This window comes from Malus domestica, chromosome 09 (assembly GCF_042453785.1).
Source record: "Malus domestica chromosome 09, GDT2T_hap1".
In the NCBI taxonomy this organism is placed as follows: Eukaryota; Viridiplantae; Streptophyta; class Magnoliopsida; order Rosales; family Rosaceae; genus Malus; species Malus domestica.
Window position 1 is genome coordinate 30,029,180 of NC_091669.1, and position 26,739 is coordinate 30,055,918.

General features: G+C 37.6%; 3 protein-coding genes across 5 annotated transcripts; 1 reads left to right on the plus strand and 2 right to left on the minus strand.

The window, feature by feature from the left end:
• Nucleotides 1–4,569: 4,569 nt before the first annotated feature.
• LOC139187968 (mitotic checkpoint serine/threonine-protein kinase BUB1-like) lies at nt 4,570–5,510 on the plus strand. 2 transcript variants are annotated; one of them, XM_070804682.1, is made up of 3 exons: nt 4,570–5,027; nt 5,110–5,199; nt 5,281–5,510. In XM_070804682.1, the coding sequence occupies exons 1-3, from the start codon at nt 4,708–4,710 to the stop codon at nt 5,288–5,290; spliced, it is 420 nt and encodes a 139-aa protein (XP_070660783.1). In that variant the 5' UTR covers nt 4,570–4,707; the 3' UTR covers nt 5,291–5,510. The 2 variants fall into 2 exon arrangements, with proteins under 2 accessions (XP_070660783.1, XP_070660784.1); XM_070804683.1 differs by having other exon boundaries at nt 5,160–5,199.
• Nucleotides 5,511–6,800: 1,290 nt separating this feature from the next.
• Nucleotides 6,801–9,852, minus strand: LOC103444444 (ADP,ATP carrier protein 3, mitochondrial-like). The gene is made up of 4 exons (XM_008383375.4): nt 9,609–9,852; nt 8,377–8,869; nt 7,831–8,202; nt 6,801–7,259 (listed from the first exon to the last, which is right to left on the minus strand). The coding sequence occupies exons 2-4, from the start codon at nt 8,845–8,847 to the stop codon at nt 6,960–6,962; spliced, it is 1,143 nt and encodes a 380-aa protein (XP_008381597.3). The 5' UTR covers nt 8,848–8,869; nt 9,609–9,852; the 3' UTR covers nt 6,801–6,959.
• Nucleotides 9,853–10,504: 652 nt separating this feature from the next.
• Nucleotides 10,505–19,318, minus strand: LOC103444446 (transmembrane E3 ubiquitin-protein ligase FLY2-like). 2 transcript variants are annotated; one of them, XM_070804680.1, is made up of 15 exons: nt 18,595–19,318; nt 17,685–17,757; nt 16,875–17,002; nt 15,931–16,046; nt 15,727–15,787; nt 15,390–15,456; nt 15,232–15,309; nt 14,391–14,548; nt 14,243–14,302; nt 14,065–14,158; nt 13,272–13,439; nt 11,809–12,137; nt 11,383–11,499; nt 11,140–11,302; nt 10,505–10,741 (listed from the first exon to the last, which is right to left on the minus strand). In XM_070804680.1, the coding sequence occupies exons 1-14, from the start codon at nt 18,763–18,765 to the stop codon at nt 11,201–11,203; spliced, it is 1,722 nt and encodes a 573-aa protein (XP_070660781.1). In that variant the 5' UTR covers nt 18,766–19,318; the 3' UTR covers nt 10,505–10,741; nt 11,140–11,200. The 2 variants fall into 2 exon arrangements, with proteins under 2 accessions (XP_070660781.1, XP_070660782.1); XM_070804681.1 differs by having other exon boundaries at nt 10,505–10,717; nt 18,595–19,301.
• Nucleotides 19,319–26,739: the final 7,421 nt, after the last annotated feature.

Below are 26,739 nucleotides of genomic sequence, written 5' to 3' on the forward strand. Positions count from 1 at the left end.
GCATTAAGCCGAGTTTCATTGTATCCACGTGACTAATTCGCACCTTTCATTTGCACACAAGTTGTAAGGGTAAATTACATCTGAAATATAATCATAGATTTTTACGTGCCTTGAAGCAACTTTCATCTTATATGTGACAACCCGTCCCTAATTCTAGAATTTTATAAATTTTAAAGATGTGAATTTACAAAAATGCCCTGAGAGGCGAGGGTATTGACTTACGTTGACCAACATATAGTGAGACGTATGAAATATTCATTTAGCGTATTTCTGTAGTACTCGACAATACGATCGCGTAGACGCAAGTAGAAGCGGATTGGGGTATTGATATTACCATTTATTATTTTATATTTTTTTAAGTACCATTACATTATTTTAAGATTAACTTTGATAAGAATTGAGGGAAGGAGAAGAAGAAATAGGGGCCGGGGGGGGGGAAAGAAGAAGGGCTATTGGCTGCCCAATGAGAGTGGAAGGGAGAGAGAGCTTCGGCCAAGGGTAGGAAGAGAGAGAGTGAAGGCGACCAATCAAAGGAAGGAAAGGAAGGAAAGGAAGGGAAAGGAGGGAGAAAAGAAAAAGGGGGGGGGGAACCGGGTTTCCCTCAACCCGCGACCCGATCCGGTGAATTCTCCCATCTCCGGCCACCTTGGACGACAAGGTTAGTGTCAAAATGACCCTTACCACGAGGCCAACCGATCCCTCTTCCATTTTCATGTGAAAATTGGGTGGAAAATTGGTGAATTTTGGGTAAAACCGTACAAGAAGGGGCGCACGGGTTGGGTTCTATTCCGCCACGATTTGAAGCTACCTCCTCCAATTACCACCACCAATAGACTCCCCTCAACCTCAGGAACAAAGCCCAAACACTTGTGGAGGCGTCGGAGAGAGCATGGAGGTCGAATCGAAGCCCGCCCTCTTTAGGGTTTCCGACTGATTTATGTAAAATTGAGGTGTTTCTTGGCCAAATTGGCCTTGGTCACAGGTATGAAACTTACTCTACTCATTGAGAGCTTCATTCCTATAAATTTTGGTAATTTTTGGAAATAGTTGGATTTTCCGGCGAATCGGGGTGGCGGACCTCCACCCACGGCAGCGCGTGGCCAAGGGACTGTCGATGCTACTCTTAGGTTAAATTAGATGCCTTGAGTTCAGTTTTGGTAATTGTATAACGTAGGTTGATCGTTTGAACCTAAATCCCTTACGATACGCTACTTGGTAAAATGTGAATCGACGATCCGACCGTTGGATCATCACCAAACTTTAATAGATTATAGTACATAATATTTAAGGACCATAGAAACTTACGGATTGGGAATCCGACATACGGATCTTCCTGAATTGGATTTGTAAGTTCATAAAATAAAATATTGACCGCCACTTGGTTTTTGGCAATTGGCAGAGATCAGACCATTGGATCGTAATGAAATTTTAGGATGTTATTCTAGAAGCATAATGTGGATCTTTGGGAGTAACGGATTGGAAATCTGTGATGCAGATCTTACAGATCAAATCTTAGGGGTGTGTTTTATGTAAATGATGTATTCTATCGATAAGAATTCTGAGATGTGATTTGATAATTGTTCTAAGCGCCGATCGTTCGTGACGCCTCTATGTGTGTGCTAGGGAGTTGTAGTGTAAACTCCAGGTGAGTGAGTCTTTTCCTTTCTATCGTATATATATTATTTATATATATATGATTGATAATTCTATAAACGTTTATAAATTGATTATTGCTTACGATTACTGTGAATGTTTTGAAGTAATTATGAACTACAAATGGCTTGATTCCTATTTAGGATACGTAGGCAGTCTAACGAGACGTTAGATGCATCCATATAATAAATGAGACTAAATAATTGAGACAATAGCCTTGTTGAGGGGATTAAGTAATGTGAGGGACATTGGTGGAAAATGTGAGATTTAACCTTATGAATTAGTGGTAAAATGTTTGTCATAAATCAATGTGTAAAGAATCAAGAATTTGAAGTACGAAAACGTAATTAATGATAGTTAATTAAACTAGTGTCTAGTTGGGCTTATCACCGATAATTATTCCCAAAAATAAATAGTTCGGGAGTATGGCGTTACAGCTTATGCATTTTTATGTATTATATATATATATATATATATATATGTATGTATGTATGTATATAATTGAAAATGCTATAACATTGTTGAGTATTAGATTGCATCATGGTTTATCTATATGTATATTACTTGCACATAATTATTGTGAATGCTTGAAGTGCAAAGGTGAACATAGGACACCCAGGTAAGTTCAGGTGAGTTTATGGTATTTGTTGAAATGATGGAGTTATGGCATGACTATATAATGTTTTAAGCAACTCCGGCACTGTCGTACGGGTTGCCCATGAATTGTACATGTTATGTTGAGATGCATTGAGAGCTCATAAATTTGCACCCCGGTGTTAGTGCTCCCGCCCATAGCCAAGGCACATTCCTTCACATGATGTTCACCACCCGCACCTTACGCTCACCTTGGATCCAAGTTAGGTGCACAGTTCTGTCGTACAAACAACTTTAAGTGGTTCCGACTCGTAGGTGACCTGTGATTATTCGCACAGTCTTCACGTAATCGTAGCACTTGAGCGTATTTATTTACACCTAGTTCTGTCGTACATACCACTTTAGGTGGTTCCGACTCGTGTGCAGGTATACTTATTGAGATATGGATAAGTCATACAGGTCACAAGAGGTGACTCCGACTTATGAGCTAGCATATATGATGAGATATGGATAAGTCGTATAGGTCACAAGAGGTGACTCCGACGTATGAGCTAGCATATGTGATGATATATGGATAAGTCATACAGGTCAATATAGGTGACTCCGACTTATGAGCTAGCATTGATTATTAAGCACATGATTATTTATATTGCTGTTGAGCTGCTGTGTTGTGGTATACTTTTGGATTTAATGTTAGCGTACATTTGATATCATACTATACATGGTGAATTCTCAGAAATTATACGGTTTTACAAAGAAGGGTTATTACAAGGATAATTATGATTTCAAATGTTTTGTTTTTACCCACTCACATCTTATGTTTTGCACCCCTCCAAGTTTTAATTGCTGAATGTTCGTATCGACGAGGATTCTTGGCAATCTCAGGATAGAAGGCTACTTCTGAGGGTATAATCCTTATCCGTTCTACTGTACTTACTTATGCGCTAATGTCACATGTGAAGTGAGTTCATTCCCGCTCACCAGTACACACTGGTATTTAGGCACTGTAAGGTTCAAATTTATTCATATTTTCCCATATCTTTACACTTTATGACTTCGTTACCTTCCAGATGTCGGCCAGCACATCTCGATTCAGAATCCTTATGAACATTCCGAATCGGAGTATGTCACTATCTCCACATAGCCATAACCCCACTAGCCTATATTTCGAACATAATGTCCAAAAACTAATTTGGCTAGCTAGTTTAACTTATAATCTCCAACAGCACTCTTTGAATATTTTATTATTTACCGATTCAAATCACTTATAGGAAAATGATAAGCACAAACCATTTTTATCTTATCACACTCATATTCAATTATGCTTGTTGTTTCCATTTGATCAACCACTATCTAGAACCACCAGTTCTCGTATTTTGACCTCTCTCTGATCGGTCCGCCACCAAAATTTATCATTCTCTAAGCCTCTAACATTTTGACACTCCGCCATCTAGTCGCGTTGAATGGACAAAATGGAGAGATTGAAGGAGAAGCGTATTGTATAAATACAATATAGCGAGTGACTATTCAAAAAATTAAAAAACTAAAATAGCCAAACAACCTTGTTTAGCGATATCATGGGATATGTTCCAAGCTAGCATTATTTAAAAGTTTCTTTTATTGTATACTTAGCCGTATCATTCAATATCAAACTCGTCATCCAGTGAGTGAATTTACGACATTTCAATTACTAAAATACTACTAAACCGTAACATTAAGTAGAAACAATACTCAAAAAGTCGAACCAAGATTTGTCTTCCATATGTACGTATCTCATAAGATTTCTCTTTGGCTTCGTGAACGGTCCCATCACAAAGCCAAAGAGAAATTGTTCGATCGATGCGCACATGGTTTATCAGATGGGTATTTCAAGGTCCGCCTCTTTGTCTCCGACAGGATTTTGCGTGCACCTGTGTGTGTTCCGAAATGCAGGTCTACAAAAGGAATGTTAGGCTGTGGCTCACTTTGGATTTAGAAGAAGACATTTTTCACCGTAAATTGTTTAATGATAGTCTTTTCTACTGTCTGTCTGCACTTTTCCTTGGATGTATAAGAAAGAGGTTTATTCTCATTTTTCAATCTCTTCAAGCACGTACACTTGAGCATCCGGTTATCAGATAGAAATTATGATGGAGGATATGCTATCTCTACGTTAGGACCTGTGTTTGTTATGGTTTTTGCCAATACCAACAAGCACTTCTTTTGCTGCATGGACCCTTATCCGGATATGCATTTTATATCCTGATCAAAAGTCTTCTTTTGAACTTTAATTTTGATTATTTATATTCTCTCTTTCACTCAAGAATTGGACCTACAACCAACTTCACTACTACCCTGTAGTGTTACCACCTGAGCTAGGGTCCCAGGGAGCCAGAATCATCTTGGATATTCAGAGCATTCAGTTCCATCAAATTAAATGAGTGTTTCGGTTTTTCAAATATTCTTTATTTTTATACATGGATGCTCCATCTGAAGGTAGAAGGTCAACTTATCATGTTCACTGCCCACACTGTAGGTCGTACGAAGTACCAGATCACTGGTTGTGCAGGCCAGGGTGGCTTTGCTCAAGTATACAAGGCATATGTCAACTGTAATCCTGATGATGTTGTTGCATTTAAGGTAAAATCTACCGGACTTATTTCTCTCCTATTGATGACCAGTGTATTACCGGATAGTTTCAGTTTTTGTAATCTGTGGCTGATACAAAAGCCTGCTTTCCCTTGGGAGTTTTATATGTATTATTGTATCGTCAACTTGATCAACGGATCTCAGGCAAGGAAGTAAGCATTTCCTGATCCTCCGAACTTTTTATTGGTAGTTCCTGGGTCTGTTTATTTTACACTTGATATGTAAATGTATCAGAGGTCAAGCTTTGGTTTCGCTCATAGAATGCATCTCTATCCTGACTGTAGCATCCTTGTCTCCGACTATCTTGCTGGTGGAACACTTCAGGTTAGTTTAACATACATCATACCAATTTTCATGTCTGCCACACTCTTGTCATGCTTATTATAACCTAAAGATCTTGTGCAGGATGCAATAAACTTGAACACACGGAAAACTGGACCTTACTAATGATATATTACTCGCAATCTGCTTTGCATCTACCTTTGTTTCCTCTTAGAGGTCATGACTAGAAATATTGATTGTAATTCTTTCTTTTTCTAGTCTTATTCTTACTTCGTACTCTGGTGACAGGACATGCTTTTAGCTTAAGTTTTTACTATAATTAACCTACGCTTTGTGTGGGAGACAGTTTCTTATCTTCAATAGTAACATGGGACAACTTTATTTCTAGTTAGAACCGCTAGCTCGTCAGCTCATCTTATTTTAAGAAGTCCGTAATCAGGGAGAAAAAAAAATCCCGGCTGTAACAACAAGAAGCTGTTGCAGGATCTGAGGAAATCCTTCCAGGATTACATGTGCTCGGATCCTCAGCTTATAAAGAAACTAAGCGATTTACTGGTTAAGCAAAGGGCCTCGCTGTGTTCTGCTTAGTGACCCATTCATTCCTCCTGGCTGAGCTCAGCTCCGGGAGCATCTGTAAATTCAAGTGCCAAACTTCGTCTGAAGATTCGGACAAATGTAAAGATGTATGTACAGAAACCCAACTTGTTGTGGTGAAACACCCTGACAAATTTGTGTTAACTCACAACAGTTCCTCCAAAGAATCTGCGAAATTGACTACGATTGGGGGGAGGCACCCGCCAAAGTTGTTATTAGTAAACCATAATTCTCTTAAATCATAGGGTATACGAGAACAATACTCTTGTTAAGCATTTTGTTGTTTATTTTTGTTTATTATTCTTTATACATTTCTTGTACATCTCTCTCACCATTTTTCCTCCACTTTTCTTCATTTCCCTTTTCCTCCATAGATTTTCCTTTATCAACTTCCAAACATCTAATAGAGTTAAGACCCAAACATTTTGTAGACCACATCCGAATCATCTCTCTAATAAAAAGTAAAGCCGCCAATATAAGTATATTCCACTTCTATTAGAGAGGTGATTCACATGATATTACAAAATATGATCTCCCTAGCATTTGCCAATCTGAAAACCAAAAAACCCAAAGATTATAAATCGGCCCTTGGGGTTTAGGTTTGGTTGCGAGATTTTGGTTAAGCGCATTCTAGGGCATTTTCAACTACGGCCTCTCTTCTTAGAGGTGTCTAGGTTCACCTCCAAGATGAGAGGCCAACCATTGCACCACCCGCTGCTAACCAATTACTGGGCAACGGGATGGCTAGCTTGATAGATGATACAATTCAATGCCTAAAACAAATTCACTAGACCCTTCACAAGTTGAAAATGTTGGGTCAAGCCGGCTGACCACGTCTCTTGCCCGACCACGTCCTGTTGGTCCCATCCATGTTAGAGCTGCTCCATACGGGCATCCCTACCCACGAATCCCGCCACAAGAGCGGCATCCTAAACAGCTAAACTCAACCGGAAAATGGAACCCGAATCCGCCACAAAACAGGATGCATATTTTACATACAACGTATCACCAAATTTATAAGAAACCACTATCTAATCTCAACAAAGCACTTCCGTTCAAAGCTCAAGCATTAGATAACAAGCACCCAACATTCATATTTCTTCATCCCTGTAACTATGACTTTCTAATAACAAGCACTTCTGTTCATTCAAATTATTCAACTAGAGTCGGTACTTACAGTAACTAACGATTTCATCATCATAGCATTATTAACCACCGCCACCAGACCCATACTTCTTGCCAAGAAGTACGACCTGCAGCTTGTCATAGCCAGCTAGCACACCGGCACCTGCAACAGCACGCAATATGTTCGCTCCAGCACCCTTAAACAGCGACTTAGCACCCTCGTTTTTGATGATTTGCTTAAATGCGTCCAAAGAGCTATTGTATTTAACTGCTTCTCCTGAGGTCATCATCATCCTTCTGCGCACTGTGTCAATTGGGTAAGAAGCTAATCCAGCACCGATAGTAATTCCCCATCCCAGCAAGAAACTAGCAACGAAGCTATCCTGTAAATCACCAGAAGAAAGACAGCAATGAACATTAATTACATCATATACTCCAGGGGAACAGATTCATATCCAATACCATAGAAAAATTGGACAAATGATATCAACTTCAACACATTATTCCCGAAAATCCCAACGGGTATTGAGAAAGACATACATATACAGAATGAACCCAAATTCCAACAGATCATCGGAGCTAATTCACAGTACATATTGACCCTTCACCGCCTGATTTTGGGCAAGGCAGGCAGTGGTCAAAGCAACTCCATGGGTAGCCATGTTGAGAATGATTCAAGCAGCTTACTGCCTTTCATATATTAGTACACACTGCACCTTTACTACCTCAGAAAATAGTGAAAAATAAGGGACACATTGACAGTATAAGAGAATAACACAGCCCAAAAAGTCAAATAATTACACACAAAAATAAATCCCTAATAGAGAACAAGTTAGTACGATTTAACAAGAAATTTTTCAGTGTGCCGGGAAACATGGCCCGATACACCAAGTGTAATAATACAACACTTGGTGTACCGGAACACGCACTGAAAAACCCTCAGATTTAACATACCTGCAGGCCACCAGTTAGAACCACAGGTTTCAGCGAATCGTACATTCCAAAGTAAAGCCCACGGTAAACGATAATTCCAACACAAGAGATACTGAATCCTCGATATAGCCCAGCGATGCCATCAGACTTGAGGGTTTTCTTGTAAACATCAACCAAACCATTAAACTGCCTTTCACCACCCTTTTTGGCAGCCTTGGCATCATTTGCCAACCGTGTTCTTGCATAATCCAGAGAGTACACAAAAAGAAGAGATGAAGCGCCAGCAGCACCACCTGATGCCAGGTTCCCAGCAAACCACTTCCAGTAGCCATCTCTATCCTTCTTGAAGTTGAAAAGCCTCTTGAAGTAATCCTTGAAAGCAAAGTTTAAGGCCTGATACACAAGTTTTAACAATTCAGAACGGCAATTAAAGGGAACAAGATACCCAATGCACAGAAAAAAAATAATACTCCAACACAACAACACATGTATATGGGGGTTTAGGAAGTGATGCAAATAACGCTAGATCACTAAAGATATCCAGATATCGTGCAAAAGAAAATTGACCTGGGTAGGAAAGTATCTGATAACATTAGCAGTATTCCCTCTCCACAGAGAAAGGACACCTTCATCCTTAATTGTTCGGGCAAAGCAGTCACTTATACCCTTGTATGGTTCAGAAAGTCGACCAGTCTTGATCATCTCATCCTGATTCTGTATAAGTAGTTTAACACGCTCGATAGGAGCAGCAGCAGTTTTGGAAACAGCAGCAGACACGCCTCCCATGAGAAAATCCACAGCAAAACCAGCTGCACCTTTCTCTGCCGGAGCCTGTGCCATAATGGGGGACAACGGAGAGACTTGTGCAAGGGCAGTGCCATCAAAAGTTCGCAGCAGGGGGCTCTGCAAAGCTCCATTGGCATAAGCACCAGTCACCGCATAGTTGCTTGTGTGCAACTTGGGGGAAAGCCTAGATATGAGGTAAGATTGCCCATATGTTTTCTGAAATATCGATGGACGTGACGACCCATCAGCCATGATTATAACTCAAGCCAGTGACCTGCAAACGAATAACATGATTTCAAATACAGGCATCCGCATGCATCAACACGAGAGGTCTGTTTTCCGTAACCGATACACACAATGACACGGGAACGAAATTATCTAATTCTTAGCACAAGGTTAACTAACGGAATTGTTTTCTCCATAAAATAGTAAGTTGTTGCAAATTGGCAAGACATGTACAAACAATGCGCCGAACGATTAGCGAATGGCACCGGCCTTGCACATACCCCATAAGATCACCTTGCAAAACATTTTAGGCTGCAATTATTTACGTATCCGGAAATCAGCCTGATACAACTACAGAGTACGGGCCTGGTCTACAATAATTTGAGCAAGATTACGTACTTAACTAAGAACGATTTTCGTGGATAATCACAATAATAAAAGATTTAAACAGTTGTTAAGACCCAGAAAAGTTTCATCGATTCAAAGTTTGGGCATCTAAGCAACCAAAAACAAGTGTGATGAAATTAATTAATGATCAGAGTGTTAAAAATTCCATGCATTCATACCAAAAACAAAAATTAGAGGTGTTAACAACAACAAAAAGCAACAAAAACAACCACCAGATAAGAAGACCCTAAACACATCCGCTTAAACATCCATAAATGGTTGTTTGGTTTTCGAGAAAAGTCGGGAAAATGAAGAGAGCACAATTCTCAACAGGAACATGATTTTCTCGAGAACCAAACAAAGCCGAAAAGAAGGAGAGTTGAAAGAAAACAAACCCTAACCTGAGAGATGATCGCCGAGGAGAAAGAGTGTGACAATCAGTCAGAGAAGAAGAGAGTGAGCGTCGACCGACCAACCGAGTGAGGGACAACTTGTCAGCTACTTCTAGTGGAACTAAGAAATGAAGGAGGTATGGTAAGCCTCGCTAATTCTTCTACGAAACTAAAATCCGACAAGAAACTATACAAAAATAACACGATTCTAGTAAACTCGTTAACTTATCGAGTGTCACTGGAGAATCAGGTCGTCTATTTGTTAAGAAGAACGCATTAAAATAACGAGTATGACGACTTGTTTGTCAGTTAAAATTTAGTCATAACAATTTTTTCCGTGACTCATTTAACTTGACACAAACTACACATTTCGTTAATAAGTTGGCTTGTTATCAAATCATAAGAATCTATTAAAATAAAAACCTTGACACGACACAATTCGTTCAAAAATAACAGATATGACACTAAAATAACAAATATGAATTATGGTTTAAAATTTTTTGGCTTAAGATTTATTAGATTGGCCCATCACCAATTTGTCCTTATGAAGTGGAGTTGATTAGAGTTGACTTCGTGTCTTATTTTGAGAAAAAACTTCTTCCACGTGTCGTGCTGAGTTGCCACAATAAGCAACAGCAAGCAAAGCCTTGTGGCTTTCTTCTCTCTAACATGCCTTTCATCAGTTCATTATCCTCGTTGCCTCTGTGACTACCATCAGGCACAACATCTCCATCCACACCCTCTTTATTTAGCCATTACTATCAGGCTATGATTCGAGGCATCGTAGCATCTCCCAAGATATTATGACGCCTCGAATCAGTGCAACCGGATCTAATTATTCGCTTAATTGCGAATAAGAAGATGCACAAAACATGTGTCGACTCGTCGTATAGAAAACTGCAGCGGGAAGTGGGAACCAACTATTGATGGAATTGACAAGAATTTGCACCTATAGATTTGCTTCCTACATATACATTTTACAACAAAGCCAAAAAAAGTAAGAGCTAAAAATTAAAAATTGTTGGCTAAAGTAACAACAATGCAGAATCTGTTACAATTTTGGAAACTGGTAGATTATGTTGTGTCTCATCCTTCTTCCTTCGGAAGGTGCGCTCAACCTGAAAATCGATTTAATGCCCAACCTGAAATAGAATACAGAAACGGCAGATTCAGGATTGTCAAAGTTTTACATCTCGTCATTTGAAAACCGGTCGGAACAGATCATGAAAACCCGAAATAAGCAACCATTCCCAAGTAAATAAGTTTAGCAGAAGTCAGAAATCAAATGTACAATATTCTTCGGTGAAAGATAATGAGATGAACAGACATGATTCCACGAGATGGTGAAAGGACGAGTCTTCAGTGTTGGATATATTAAAATTTTGCGTAACTGGTTATCCTTAAATCTCATGGGAAAATCCAAGCAAGCATTTGTATGTGAAGAATATGCCCTCAGAAGAAGTTTAATAAAAAAAATGTCGGAACAGACCAACTAAACAATATTTCTACTAAATTGCTTGCATGCCATCAAGCGACTTACCAAAATTAGCGAGTTGGGCGATGTTAGTTGATCCTATACGTATATAGGCAGAGTGGAAGGATCAGGCTGGTGGCAGTGAACGCCGACAAGTTGGGCACTCCATCTTTATATCCATCCACCTTTGTAAACAACCAGAGTGAAAGCAATGTTCACATGGTGTCACCTGCAAGGGAAATAGAACATTAAACCAAGCACCTAAGTTTGGGTACTTATATTACAATATAAAACACCCCATCACAGTACCATGCAATCAGTCGAACGTTGTGTGAGATCAACTGCAGTCATGCAAATGACACAATCTGTGGTGTGATTTGTATTCTGATCGAACCTTCTATAGTAGCTATATTTTTCAGGTAGAATCTGTAAACCATCAAACAGAAATGAGATATGGATATAATTACAGACCTTCAAGATGAAAATTCAAAAAGCATTTAGTTACAATCTTTTGTATTACATTCAATTGAATAAACTTTGTATTACATTCAATTGAATAAACCTGCTCCTTGCTTGGGGAAATTCCACAACAGGTTACCCGTATAATTAACATTGATTCACAATACAGCAATGATGGCTGTCTTGATGTGAGTTTGTGTGTCATTGTGACGTCAAAAGGGAAGTGTCTAAAAATCAATTTCCAGTAAGATATAAATGAGCAGAGTTAGATCGAACCTGACGAGGAATGAACCACCTAGAGCCGAGATAGTGCTGAAGAAGAAGAATGGATGCTTGCAGTCCAATAAATACACCCAGACAAATACACCAACTCTTGTCAGGCTCAATGCGCATGAAGTTGTTAGGGCAACCAAATATGTATAATGGGACTGCAAGTCGCATAACAGTCATGCCCAAGATGTAATGAGGATGCAAAGGTTTTCTTGAATCACGAATAACATTGGTGATTATTTGAGGTATCCAAAAGGAGTACATAAGGAGAAGAATAGGCCTCAGGAAGTTATGGAACTCGTACATGAGCAGAATGCCTCCCAAAAGGATCCCATCTGCAAACAGGTAACAGTTCTCAATAAAGACAAATTTTAAATCATGCCACCTACTATATCAAAGTAACCGGAACAATAAATTTAGTCTACCATCAAAATACATTAGTTGTTCTCGTTTGGATATATAAACTTGAAACTACGAAGCAAGCATCAGAGTATATTAGCCTAGCAAAGATGTATGTAAAAATTGTATATTCATGATGGTGATAACACTCGCTTACGAGGTTTTCTCAGAACACCAAAGGGGCTTCTATTCAAAAAATTTAAACGTCAAAGGGCTTTGTGTACTTTTCAAATCAATCTAACTCGGTTGTATTAATCAAAATGTAGGTCAAGGACTCAAGCGTCATTGTACTTTTATACCTTTACAAATGTACTATACCTAGAAAGTCTGAGTTAGCTTCTTCTATGTATGTTCTGGCCTTTCGCCACTAAAAGACGACTAAAGCATATAACTTCTAGCTGGCCAACTAGGAGTGATAAGTAGAACTTCCAACCAAAAACAAAATGGAACTGGGTGGAGAGGCCCAAGATCATTTGAACTCTACTCTACTTCCCCGATGTGGGACTAGTACTCTCAACCCATCTCAAGTGTGGTATCACTTGAGCCTAACACCTGGACAACTCATATTGGGGGACGTGGACACGTGTGGCCATTGGGCCCAGCACGTGAATAGCCTACTTTGATAATATTTTAGTATGTAAACATCCAACCTAAAATCAAAATTCATCCTCAAAGATACAACTATTATGAAAATTCACGCCCTCACCTTGTTAAAACATTTGCATGTGTTTCATTGGGGTTTTATTTCTTGTATAAATTTTTACTCTATGTACTTTATATAATTAACTTCTAAAATATTTTTTTCCTTTAAGAAAACTCACGCCCTCACCTTGTTAAAATATTTGCATGTGTCAATTGTTCTTCTGAACTTCTTTGTTTTAAGGCTAAATACTTCTTCCTCAAGAATATAACGAAATTAACTTCTAGGAGTAGGATAGCAATGGATATGTAGAATCCATGTGTATGTATGCATCATTCCCGATAAATGCTATAACTCTACATACCAATCAAAAGTTGATGAAATGGCATTCCACATGCAAACAAAGGATATATTCCAAATTAGTACTTACAGAAACGGCTATACAGAACTGAAAGCTCACGCCTCATCGTCTCCCAACCTTCCCCATTATTTGTAGGCCTACGAGCTTTCCATATAGCAAGAAGATATCTCATCTCAAATATTGAGAATACCACAAACTTGAAAAAAGCGGCAGTTGCAAAAGCATTAAATAAGGATTCTGTATAAACAAGAAATAAGGCAAAAAAAATATATAGAATTAGTAAGGAGAAACAAAATATTTAATGCCTAAAAAATACTGTCAATAAGCAAAAATTAACATGTGATAAGCAGAGGATATAGGCACATATTATTATTAAGTATATGAAGACGGCTGGTCAAATAGGACATGTATTCTATAAACATAACAGATGATACACATGTATCAGGCCTGTAACAAACTTCATTTAGGGTCTTGAGAAAAAGATTTCTTATGTGGAAGGCTGGAAGCTTGCACTTTGCAGTGCAACTCTTAAAGAGCCCATCTGGTTTTATTTCCTTCAGAAATCTATGTTCCAAAAAGCTACTATAAGTTGGTGAAAATAATATTCGAAGTAGTTGCTTATCTTAAATTAGGAAGCATTGTTCTCTATTTGCAACTTTGATGTGTCAAAAGACAGGAGCGTTTCTCATTGTAATCTTAAACTCAATACTTCCCGATCACAATAATTTACCCTTTTGTAGTGACTATACTAGTATACTACTACAACTGCTTCAACACACGTGTCTTGCTAGTATAGTTACCAACACTCTTAAGGTTGGAAACATTTACAAACAAGGTGGTAGTGACAAAGAGCTAAACTTACCAACAAGTATTCCTGCAGTCAAATGCAGAAGGCAGAGATAAGAATCCATGATAGCCTGTTGGCCAATCATTAAAATCGAAACTTTGGCAGCCCCCTGAAAAGTGCACTTATAAATACAAATGCATGTATTATTAAAATCCAATTTTTTTTTTTTTTATGTTCAGACAAAAATTCTTACTGACTGAGTGTTGCTGTGCTCCATTTGCCGAATTAAGAGAAGAACTTGGAGAAAAGAGACCTGAGGAACTACGTTAAGGAATATGCCTACATATATATGGCATAAAACATTGAAATTAACATGAAATACAATGATAAATAAAGGATACAAAGGTGACCATCAAAGTATAGTTCACTGCTTTGTTGTAGTACACCTCCACATTGACAGAAGTAGCATTTAATATAAAGGGAGCGAAGCAATCACCATCATCATCCACTGCAGGACTCTCCATCAACGATTCTATATGGTATCGATCACGATCTCCATCTAATAAAGATTTGTAGAAATTTGAATGAGTGTGGAACTTTAGAAACAAACAAACAAATAATTATGTCCATTCACAACATAAGACCAGAAGGTTTTGACCTCCCACAGGCACAAACCCCTCAATACAAAGAAAATAAAAGATTATATGAAAGATAGAAACAAATTACAAGAAAAGAATCAGTACATGGGCAAGAATTACACGATGAAGATGGTTCATTAGATAAGCATTATATCCACTTATGTGAAAAACATAGAGCTCGTTTAGATATGCTTTTAAAATGACTGAAAGAGCTTTTGGTAAAAATATTTTTAGAAACAATCCTTAGTAAAAATGCTAGTAAATCCTGGAAAAGCACTTAAAGTGCTGGTGCTTCTTGTAGAAAGCATTTAAAGTGCTTTTGAAACCCAAAAACATTTTCTCTAAAAGCACTTTCAGTCATTTTAAAGCACATCCAAACGAGCCCATAGACTAACAATTAAAAGTGCTTCTGAATCATATCTTATTAGGCAAAGTGTTGGCAAGAAATGTGAAACTAGTTTAGAGAATCTGTAGTTTCTAAAAATAAAATAAAATAAAATAAAATTTAGAGTTACATGTTTTTAGAGAAAAAAATTAGGGAAAGGATGGTGAGGAAGCAATTAAAAGGAAAGAAAGAATCCATACGCTGAGAAAACTCAAATACCATTATGGGCTGACGAGACACGTGAAATTTGGCCTGCGATTTCTATATTACAGTGTTTCTCCATTTCATAAATTGGAGCTGCAGTATGAGCAAATAAAATTATCATAACATGATAAAAGCAATATGCAAATAATTTATAGTGATGTGGGAGAAATTACAATGCTTTTTCCTCCATATCTTATCTTGAGGAGATTCTTGGAAAACCTGGGAAGAGAAAACTCCAAGCTGTTCCAAAGGTATAGACGTAACATGTGAGTACTTGAAACCTCTGTAATTGCATTTGACTTTCTGAATTAATTACTTATTCTTATATTTTTAATTTTTTATTCCCAAACAATTACAAGTGTTACCATCTCTCATATATTTTTGACACTCCAGATTACAAAAACTAACATATGACTAGAAGCAGCGAGCAAACACCAAAACATAGTGCATCATAAGATGACAGAAAGCAGAGCTACAAGGCTTCATAACAATCAATTGAACAAAAATTACCATATGATACGGATTTGACAATAAATATTCTTCTTCTTGGCTTGACTCTCCCTCTTTTCCACTACAAAATGATAAAGCACATATTTTTTTCTTAAAGAGATAGAGCACATATGTATAACAGAAGATATTAAATGCAAGCGGGTGTAAATGATGTATCAATGAAACGGAGCAAAAGCCTCCAATAACACAACCAGGAAAAATTACCTGTTAGCTACCATTCGAAGTTGTCTAAACGGCCATATAAATACACCCTCCACCCTGATTTGAATACCACCAACATTGTGTTCATTGTCAAACACATCATGGAAAATAATAACCCCCTATTGTCAGCCAAATGAAGAAATAGACTGTTATTTAAAAAAAAAAGTATGATAATTAACGTTAACACTAAAACAAATTCTAAAAACTAAACATTCAAGGAAATAGTGTTACAGTTATGTAGGCCATGAGAAGATAGCATATTTGAGCCTTTTGGCTGCTTGGTGGTTTAAAGATGATCAAAGCCCATCACATGAATATCATACAAGTGCACATGCACCCCAATGTGATATGGGGAAACTGAAGCAGGTGCGCCAGGGACTGTATAAAGATTCTAATTTAAACCCTTGAGTTTCAAAGTATGTATTTATTCATAAGGCAATGTGAAGCTGGCCCCCAAGCTTAACAAGAAAAGACAAAGTCTACCAATACATGACTCACAACACAATAGCCACACTTGCTAAATCAAGCCTCCAATGCTACAGGGAAAAAATTAGACTGCTAATTCATGGAAAACATGTTCCATCAGGATAAAATTTATTGGTATAAATGCATCCCGAGGCATTGCTACATTGGCCTGACCAGGCAAAGGCCGCTTAGGTTTATGTCATGTGTGTGCATGAAACCATCCATCTTTGAATACACATATACATCTATACATAACTAAGTTCGGTCACACATCGGACAAAACTCACCCACCCACCATCTGTATGACTAGACCTGCACATTCATCACCAAATATATAATGGACGTGCCATTTTTCTGTTGCTGATATCATGTATAATAATGCTCTTTCTCAATAAAAACCCTTTTTATCTTATGAACTCAGGCATATAGACAGAAGCAGACCTTATCTAATATGACAGTCATTGAGGGTTCAAACTGCTCACCTGCACGTAATGTACGCCAGTTATTTTTGTCTGCGTGCTAACTAATTCAATGATAGTGTCGCCATGGGAATTCCTAAAATCCGGAAATCTGGAAGAGCTATTTCTAGAATCAGGAAACTTCCAAATCCCTGCAACTCACATGTAAACATACGTATGTCTAATCAGGTCAAATAGAAAACTTTGTAAGCTTAGTTTTAAGGCTCCATTAATTTTTATAGTAAGGTGCTTGAATATAATGTCGACTATAAAGATAATTTGGGTTTGTGCCAGAGGACACAAAAAGAAAGAACTCATGGAATTTTGAAATATCCATTGTAGTTAGTTATTTAGATAATTCATAATATTAGACAGAACCTAATGAGCTATATCGTATGGGAGAGAGTTCATTTTTGGGCTTCCCTTTGGACGTCCATATCTTGAAAATGTATGCATACCGTCATCCAGAGGCTTATGCCACCCATCATACATTGGTTTATTAGGTCTGCTGCCATCTCCGTTGCTTAGCTATACTTTGTAGTCTTTGTTGATTAGCATATTCTAGATAGATTTGTGAGCAACTTTGCCCCTGTATTGATCTATTCTTTTTAATGAAATTATCTTTCTTATTAAAAAATGTAGCATTGTTACAGCTACACAATCCAATAAATTTTGCAACCTCTGCTTCTTACCAACTTACTTCAGCAATAAGCTTCACGATACAAAAATCTATGGAGAACACTAAGAACATCTTAATGATCCAGTTAGTAATGAACAAATTTTTAACAAGTAATAGCAGCAATAACTAACATTATATATATATAAGTTACAAACCTCTGTAAGTTCCTGTTATATTCCACGTAGAAAATGGTCCCAAATCAATTTCATCTTTTCTTACAAATAGCCACTGCAAAATGAAAATTGAGAAATTTAGAAGGTTTGTTCAATTTCATACCATTCAAAAAACAAATTTTGGTCATAAACCTACTTCATCTAAAAAGTACATGGATACGTCAAACAAATCATATCAATACCAATATCTGAAAGTGATGTAATTGAAAAACTTTAGTGGTTAACAGCAAACGACTAAATAAGCATTTAGGTCCACATACTTTTTCCTTTTATTTGGGGGAGGGGAATGGTGAGTGTCAAACTCTTGCCATGTTGATGCAGCCCAAAAATGAGAACCACCAAGGAAAAAACAAGCAGACAGAAATATTGCACCACATGTGAATCATTGCTCATATAGTTTAAGTGATCATAGCAAAATTCAAAGTAAAGCACAACTAGTGTGGTTCTCCAACTAAATTAACTAGGAATTAAAAGTCACGATGGGCTGCAGAACACAGCATCTGAAACTAAATTAACCATAAACCATAACTTTCTTAAGCAACTGGCTTCATAACTATGGTTCACAACATGAATGTGTTAGTTTTCAAAAAGTATAACACCAATATTGAGCTCTCCATTAACCTAACTATAGAAACGTGAACTTCGATATTCATTTACCATCGTATCCATACCTTCCCCACCAAAACTTCACACTGAGTTAATATAGGCTGTAAATACCATATAATTATTTACATACACACAAATGCAAACAGCAGTTGGCAGATCAAATTCACGTTTCCACATTCAAATTCACAATATTTACCCCCAAAAACATCATAAAGTTCAATCACAAACAACCAAATGCAACAAATTAAGCACGGAAAACAAAAAACCCGAAATTTCGATTACCAACCTCATCGCCCCATGATCGAGCCCGTTCCCGCAAGGGTCTAAGACCGGCCACCGGCTGAAAAAGCACAAAAGTGACCCAAACCCAGAATAAAACCCGGTACAGCTTGCTCCGCCGAGACCACAAAGACCCCAAATTCCGCACGACCCCCGAATCAAAACCCATCAATCCCATACCCGAAATTCAATTCCGAATTTCCACCGCCATCGCCACCGCCAAGCCTCTGTGTTGGGAAAGAAATCGAAAAATCGAAGAGAAAAACAAGAGACCCATTGGAGTACAGAGGTAAAGAGAGAGATAGAAGGGGGGTTTTGCTTCAATTGGAGTCAAGCATTGGAGGAAGTTATCAGCCGATCAATGGAGAAAGTGAAAGCTCAACGACTAATTGGCCTCTAATTATTCTTAAGCAACGACAACAACAAAAACTAATAACAAAGGAAATACTAAATTTATAATTTGATTGTATTTATTTATAATAATAGTGATAATTTATTGTGGGTTGGAGGTTAAGAGGTTTGGTTCGAGAGCTTATGAGGAAGAAGAAGGCGTGGAAATGGTGGTTGACAGTTCCCACTGGTTTTGTATTCTGGTTTCTGGTAAATGGAGGTAAGAGGGGGAGGCTTGTTTGGGGTAAGGTAGGCGTACGCGCCTCAACGAACATGGGACTCACCGCCCAAGTGAGTGAGGGCTCAGCATCATTCTTGTTCTTGTTTTGTGTGGGCTGGCTGGTCCTTTCCAACTAAAGAGTCGAATTATATTCTTGTAAGAAATTATATTTTAATTGACATGTGAGGTTATATTTTTATATCATCTCTAACCGAACATACAAAACATATCTCTTAATAATTTATTAGTTTTAAGTTTATTTTTAAAATTTATAGTTAATGTAATTTAACTACCGTAGTAGTAAACTAGATGAGCAGTGACGGATTAACTACTACTAAAATTTTAATTTTTATATTTAATTTTGAAAACTACATTGTAATCAAGTCAATCATATATTATGAAAGATTCATCTTGAAAATATAGCCAGAGTAACTGTTGACTAAGTTATGTATGTAAGAAATGCTATAACATGAGATGCATCATGAGGATCGTATATAACTATATGTGATTTGACATAATTCCATATCAGATAAATCTTAATCGAGATTGTGATAGAAGAATTGAATTGCATCGTAACTACAATCAAGGTTCGAAAGACTATCATGATTAGTTCACGTATTCTTCTACTAATCCAAGTAGCCATGACATGTTAGATGTCACTCATGGATTGTGGAATTGAATTAATTCATTAATTAATTTTGTTGCTGGATTTAGTGACCTAAGAGGTCACACACATATGATAAGTTTTAGTAACATTATATGGATGATGATAAGATATAATTAATTATTTGGAATTATTGGTCATGGTTTTAATTAAATAGGCATTGGGCTTTATTTAATTAAAAAGCATCCAAATCACAAATAAAAAAAGGGGTAAGTGAGGGGCTTGGCACGTGGAACAAGTCCATGCCGCCAAACCCTAAGTAGGGTGCGGCTAAAGGGACGTCGATGAGTATATAATACTCCTTGTGTTTTCTCTCTAATATATAGTGCAAAAGTTGTTCAGCTTTGTCCCTTAGAGAAAAGAGAGAAAAGCCAAAACATCTTGTGTGCCACTCATCCTACATTGATCCAAGTGTGAGATGTTGCTAGCACATCAAATCGATCACTCCATCATCCAGTGCTAGTTTTTTCAATGTGGATACTCTTAGAGGCTCAACATCTGGGAACTTCGGATGATCAATCATGAAGAGGAAGATTGCAAGCATGAGAATGATCCAATCAAGCGGCATGCACATGACAAAAGGTTCCAGTAAGTTAATGTCTACGGCTTCTTAACTTGTTGCTTTATCTATTACAACTAACTGAATATATAATTGCAATAACATATTGTATGTCATTTATTACTTTCCGTTGCGTATTTGACTATTCGAATTGAATTTATCCTAATAATATGCCTAGAAACCCAACAATAAGAACCTCTTATAACATGTCAGACGATTGAAAGAGAACAAAATTTAGACTATAGCCGAGCGCCCGTTGTAATCTTTAAAGCTATATATTTCGAGAACCACAGTGGATGTATCCTAGTTTTGAGGGGTGAACCAATTGAATTTTAAGTCCATTATTTCATAGTTTTGAACTTGTGCCCATCAAGGGCTTGTTCTAAGTTTTTTAACCTACAATTTTTTTTTAGTACAACGATATATTTTATACTAAGGGGAGGGGGAGTTCGGCTAAGCGACACAATGGGTAATCTAATTTAGTATCGAATTCTCCATCTACGACATTTGAACCTAAACCTTTCACTTATAAGTGAAGAAGAATACCACCAGACAATAGTTCTGAGTAGCTTTAACTTGCAAATTTTAAGCTTTAATAAGTCATCACTTTCGTTTGTTCAAATTAAGGGTAAATTAGTGAGACTTGAATGTGAGAATTTATCTTTGATTTGTTTCTCTTACGATCGTGTGGGGTACATGGAAACGATAAATGAGTTGAGAACCATATGCTTGTGATTCTCGATGAGTCTGATAAGCTATATACCAATTGTAATAATTCAAAAATTAGAAACAACTCTAGGATCCCACAAATTTGAAATCTGACACCACTATTCTCCCTAAACGGTCTTAGGACCAAGCGATACTTTCAACTCATATTCATATTCATATTCATATTTATCTTAAAACATGAAATTGATTTAATTTGATGTCTTGATTTTTGGACAAAAATAACCAAAATACCTCTTTTAAATATATTGAACTTATGTGCTTATCTGTCTCTCAAATACATGTCGCTAATCTATTAGACGTTATGTGTTCATCAGTCATGTAGAATTATAAAATTGAAATGGGGATAGAGTAGTAATACTTAGGGGATACAATTGAAATTCATTTGGTTGATTTTTGAAAGATTTCAATTTTTGACTTACATGTTCTTCATTGTTTAGTAAGTTCCTTGAGTTCAGATATTGTTTCTAGTTGAATTAGGCATACTAGTTGTTGATTATAAATGCAACTTTTGTGTTAGCAAATTGTGTTTGTGAGTTTATGTCACATCCCGGTCTAGGTCCCTACTACATCCCGGACTCGATTCGCCGTAGCATGATATTGTCTGCTTTGGACCTCAACCACACCCTCACAGTTTTATTTCTGGGAACTCACACAAGAACTTCCCAGTGGGTCACCCATCATAGGATTGCTTTCGTGCGAACTCGCTTAACTTTGGAGTTCCGATGGAACCCGAAGCCAGTGAGCTCACAAAATGCCTCGTGCTAGGAAGAGGTGAGAATATACATATAAGGCTTACAGGATCCACTCCCCTGGACGATGTGGAATGTTACATTTTATGTCAGATTATTGAGGAAAATGATTAAAATGGATTTTAATCCTAACAAAAGCAGAGAATTCACTAATTTGGATGCTAACTATAAGCTTTACAAAATTGATCACCGAATAATTATGATCAAAAGTAACTTACACTCTGTCCCAAGTAGTTGAAGAAGAAGCAAAAGGAGCCCTAAAAGCAAACTCCAAAGTTGTGGAAGCCTTTGACTCTGAACCATTGATTCTGAAAATGAAATTTCTTTAAGTTATTAATCAGATCTTGAACCGCCTATCAATTAATATACCTTAAACCAAGAAAATAAAATAATTAATAAAGCCCAAGAAAATAAAATAATTAATCAAGCTAAAACCAAGAATAGAAAAATTATGACCCAAGTTACAGTTGCCATTGCGGTTGACGATGTTACTACCATTGCCACTGCCATTAAAACCACCAGAAATGGCGCCATTCCTTCTTTCACTAGAGGTGTATGAGCTTTCAAATTTGCCAAACACGAGCCTTCCCCTTAAAATTCCAAACTGCTTGAACGAGGAGATGGACATCCAATAAGACAATCACAAACGAGACAATCATGATGATCCTTACGATGTATTCAATGGTTGGTCGCATAAACATAAGGTAGTAGGTACTTCATGCAAAGATCCTTTAACATCGGTGGAGGTCCGGGCACGACGATGTTGTTATGAACTTTGATGCCCATAAAGCTGAGCAATGAAACAAGCAGTTGAAAATATTGATTTGATGCCAATGCAGTCACCGGTGGCATGAATGGAATGGGCAGACAACGAGTCATTGATTTTTTGTTGAAATTGAGTAATCGATCATTGTTGTGGTCATTATTAGGCTTCAATTATGTCGAGGACTGCCTCTCGGCTGCTCACAGCTACTTGAAAGTCGCGAATTGTTTGGATCACCCCGTACAATTTTCCAATTTCTGGTATTGCCATCGTTGTTGATCTTTTGCTTCTTGAAACAACAAAATTAGAACCCTAATTCTGCAAAGATCGAAAACGCAACTTCTAATTATTTAGTTTGGGGCGGGATAAAACAGAAGCTCAACACGTCAGATATATATTTGAGTTTTCTTTTTAGACTTCTTTAGTGGAATTTCATTTAGAGTGTTCTTCTTAAGATTGGTATTTATCCTTGTATTTAACGGACAATTAACGGAAAAATAACTTTTGGACCAAATTCATTAACGGACTCCACCACGAGGGTTAAATCCTTTTTTTCCCCCTCCAATTACCTTATCACCACGATGATTGTTTATCCGTTTTAGTCGTTGAAGGTGAACTGTTGGAATTCACTAGTGGGGAACAGGTTACCATTGGAATTCAACTTTACTCTTCTTTGAACCATATTTGTTTGCAACTATTATTGTTGCAGGGGGTGAACGAGTATTTTCTTTTAATTTCACATATTATATTTTAATTTGCCTATAAATACTTAATTCGTACCAACAAATTTTACCACTAAACCAATTGCACCAACTTCACCAACTTCATCTGTACACTCAAGTTTATTTTGCTTGGTTTGCTAATCTATTTCATTCCGCAATGATGGGTTCAAGTGAGGCTCCAATAGTAAATGACTCGATGGAAGAAGACGTTAGTTGGTCGGTTGAGTCAAGAGGACACTGTTAGGGTTCTTAGGCATTGTTTTGTTTTTTGTTAGTTTTGTTGTTAGGCAAGCCTTTCTTCTGTACTCAAAAAGAAAAAGAAAGACAAAAAAAAAAAAAAAAAAAAAAACAGATACGCGCCAAATAGGGGTCGAACGTATGACCTTTTGCATACGCTCTATCCACTGAGCTACAAGTGCTTGATGTCAGCTTTTCAGCTCAGAGTTCAAATCTTATGCACCCATTTGTGCATGTGGTCTCTCTATGGCTTTCTCGAAATTGTGACACTTGTCTCCTAACTCAACCAAATCTAACATAGTTGACTTCAAAATAAGAAATAAAAAAACAAAATAAGAAAGTAAAAGAGGATCCCACCGTGCTGGTAACTCTCCACATCTATCTCAGGGCTTGTTTGCTAATATGTAATCAGATTGAGGGGAAGTGAATTGAGGAGGAAACCAAATTAGATTCCTATTAAAGTTTACGAAATTAACTGGAATTGGAATACAAATGATATTGGTTCCATATATATATATTGTTTACTAGTTCACTGGAATCAGAATTAAAACTATAATGATTACTAAATTGTCCTTGTTTAAAATAAATTATTTTTATGCTATAATTATTGAAAATAGTTTATCTATAAAAATAAATTTATATTTATAAATTTATCATTTCACCCTCCCATCCTCTCATCCTATCTATTATTTTCTTCACCAACTTCCAGAGCCCTCCCACGCCTCTTCGTTTCATCCTTGCTGCCCTTTTCTTTTCCAACCCGCACAACCCTTCCCACCACCCATCATACTCACATGTCCTCCACGCTCCCCCTTTCCTTCATATCTTCTTCTTCCCCAGCCCCCACAACCTCCCATATTCCCAAATCCTCCCACCACCTCGCATATTCACATGTCCTCCCACCACCCTGTAACCTCCCAATTTGGGTGGATTTGCAGAAGACGAATTGAGGACAATTTAGGAACACAAGTTTGATTATTGGAGGACACCAATTCAATGAATTCAATTACCACCTACTACTAGAGAATTTGTAATGACCCATCCCAGATTTTACGGTTTTTAAAATTTTAAAACGTGAATTTACAAAAATGCCCTTCGAGGAAAAAAATGTTGACTTCAGTGACCACCTTGTCGTGTCACGTAAGATTCGTTTCCTTGGTGTATCCTTGTAGTACTCGTCATTACAAATGCGTGGGTGCAAGCAGAATTGAATTTGGAGCTAGAACGAAGATTTTACGGAATTCGAATCGCAGAGGCATTTTGGTAATTTTGCTTCTCACGTGATATTTTTCTATTTCGTATTTTCTTATCTTGTTTGGTGAGCTAGTGAGGCCCACCTTTGTTGTTGGTCTCCCAACCATCTATCTCTTCTTCCTTCACTTTTTTCTCCTTTCTCTCCCTGGTGAATACTTTATCTAGAACTCTTTATTTCTCTTTGTCTATCCCCCTCATCTTTGCAACACTCCCTCCGAGCTCGCACAACCAACAACGATAGCACCGTCTCCACCCCCACTTGCCCCGCCACTTCAATGAGCACAATTCTATCAGTGGACCCTCCCCCTTCTTCTTTCACCTCTCTACGATCTCACTCTCTCTCTTTTGACAGCTACTGTTCATCGTATTTCCCTACGAACCATGGTGAGTTCTCACCATCCCCGACACAGGTTAGCTCCTAAAATCTTCTAGATCGTGTTTTAGGGTTAGATTAGAGTAGTTGGTATGTGTTAATCGAGTGTTGGATACTGGAAACACCTCGGGAAGAATTTCCCAGATTTCTAGAATTTGAAATTGTGGCCATTTGGCCACTTTCAGACACCTTTTCCGGCCAACTCTGGCCATGTCACGACCTCCAATGGGTATGTATCAATTCCCTACATTCATAACTATACTCGCGGGCGAGTGAGGCTGCGTGTGGGTTGAAGCTCAGCGCGTGGGGTACACGCACCTCTACTAGAGGCACTGTATTTCGCTGCTGTCCACGGCGGTGCCGGCGATTTTTCAGGCCAACTTTCCTGTGACCCAAAGAGGCACGTGGGGGAACCGATGTCTCTCCTCAAGTTATTTGACGTGTCGCTGTCTGTTTTCCCAAATTCGATCATTTTAGTAGAGTTTTAATAAATGGTCCATATTTGTGTTTACGTGCATTGGTTGGAAGTGATCCCGTCTTCTCTAATTCGATCGGCTCCCCGGTAGCGGAGTATTTGTGAGTGTGCATTTCTTAAATTACATGATTTTATTAAATGCTAGGCTTGCATTCACGAAAAGCATGATTTCATGATTTTACGTTTTATGCATTATTTATGATTTATCGAATTATGTTTTACGAAAGGTTATGAATAATTGGATTTACGCGTTAAGACAACCAACTTCGATAAAAAAAATGAAACCTAGCCGAACCAAAGATGTTGCAGGATGAAATATTACGGATTTACGAATATGATTTATTATGGTTTATGAATTGATGCTTTGAGCTTTTAAGCTTTGATGATTTGGAAAGATTATAATTTATGTTTTCTGTGCTTATCTAGTGGGTGATCATACAACATATACACACAACCTGAGTATGTAGATGTCTATGGCCATATGACACATTTGAGGATATTTATGACATACTCCCAACTTCATTGGCGAAACTAGTGTCGGTGTGTTATGTGATATTTTCTTCATTGACGTCAGCCATAGTCGTACAGCTTCACCTTCGGGTGATGGGACCTACCATATTTCTTCAGTAGCATAACCTAGTGTCGTACAGCTTCACTTACGGGTGATGGTTATGTCTTCTGGCAACTATGATGCCCTTAGTTGAGTACTTCATTGATTTGATTTACGAGATTCTTAGGATTTGCCCTTAGGAGTTTCGCTATCACTTTTAAACATGATTTTATCATACGAACATCTTATAGCATGTAGAGTTTTTAGAAAAACCTATTATGTAGCATTATATGTGTTTTCAAAATAGGAGGTTAGTATGTTAAGAAAGAAATCGATTTTCATATTATCACTATTATTATAAATTATGGTCCACCCACCTTTTTGGTTTTTACGCCCATTTCAGGACTTAGAATCAACACGTATGATCCCGACATCAAGGCATTCTCGTATTGGTATTTTTGAGTTCC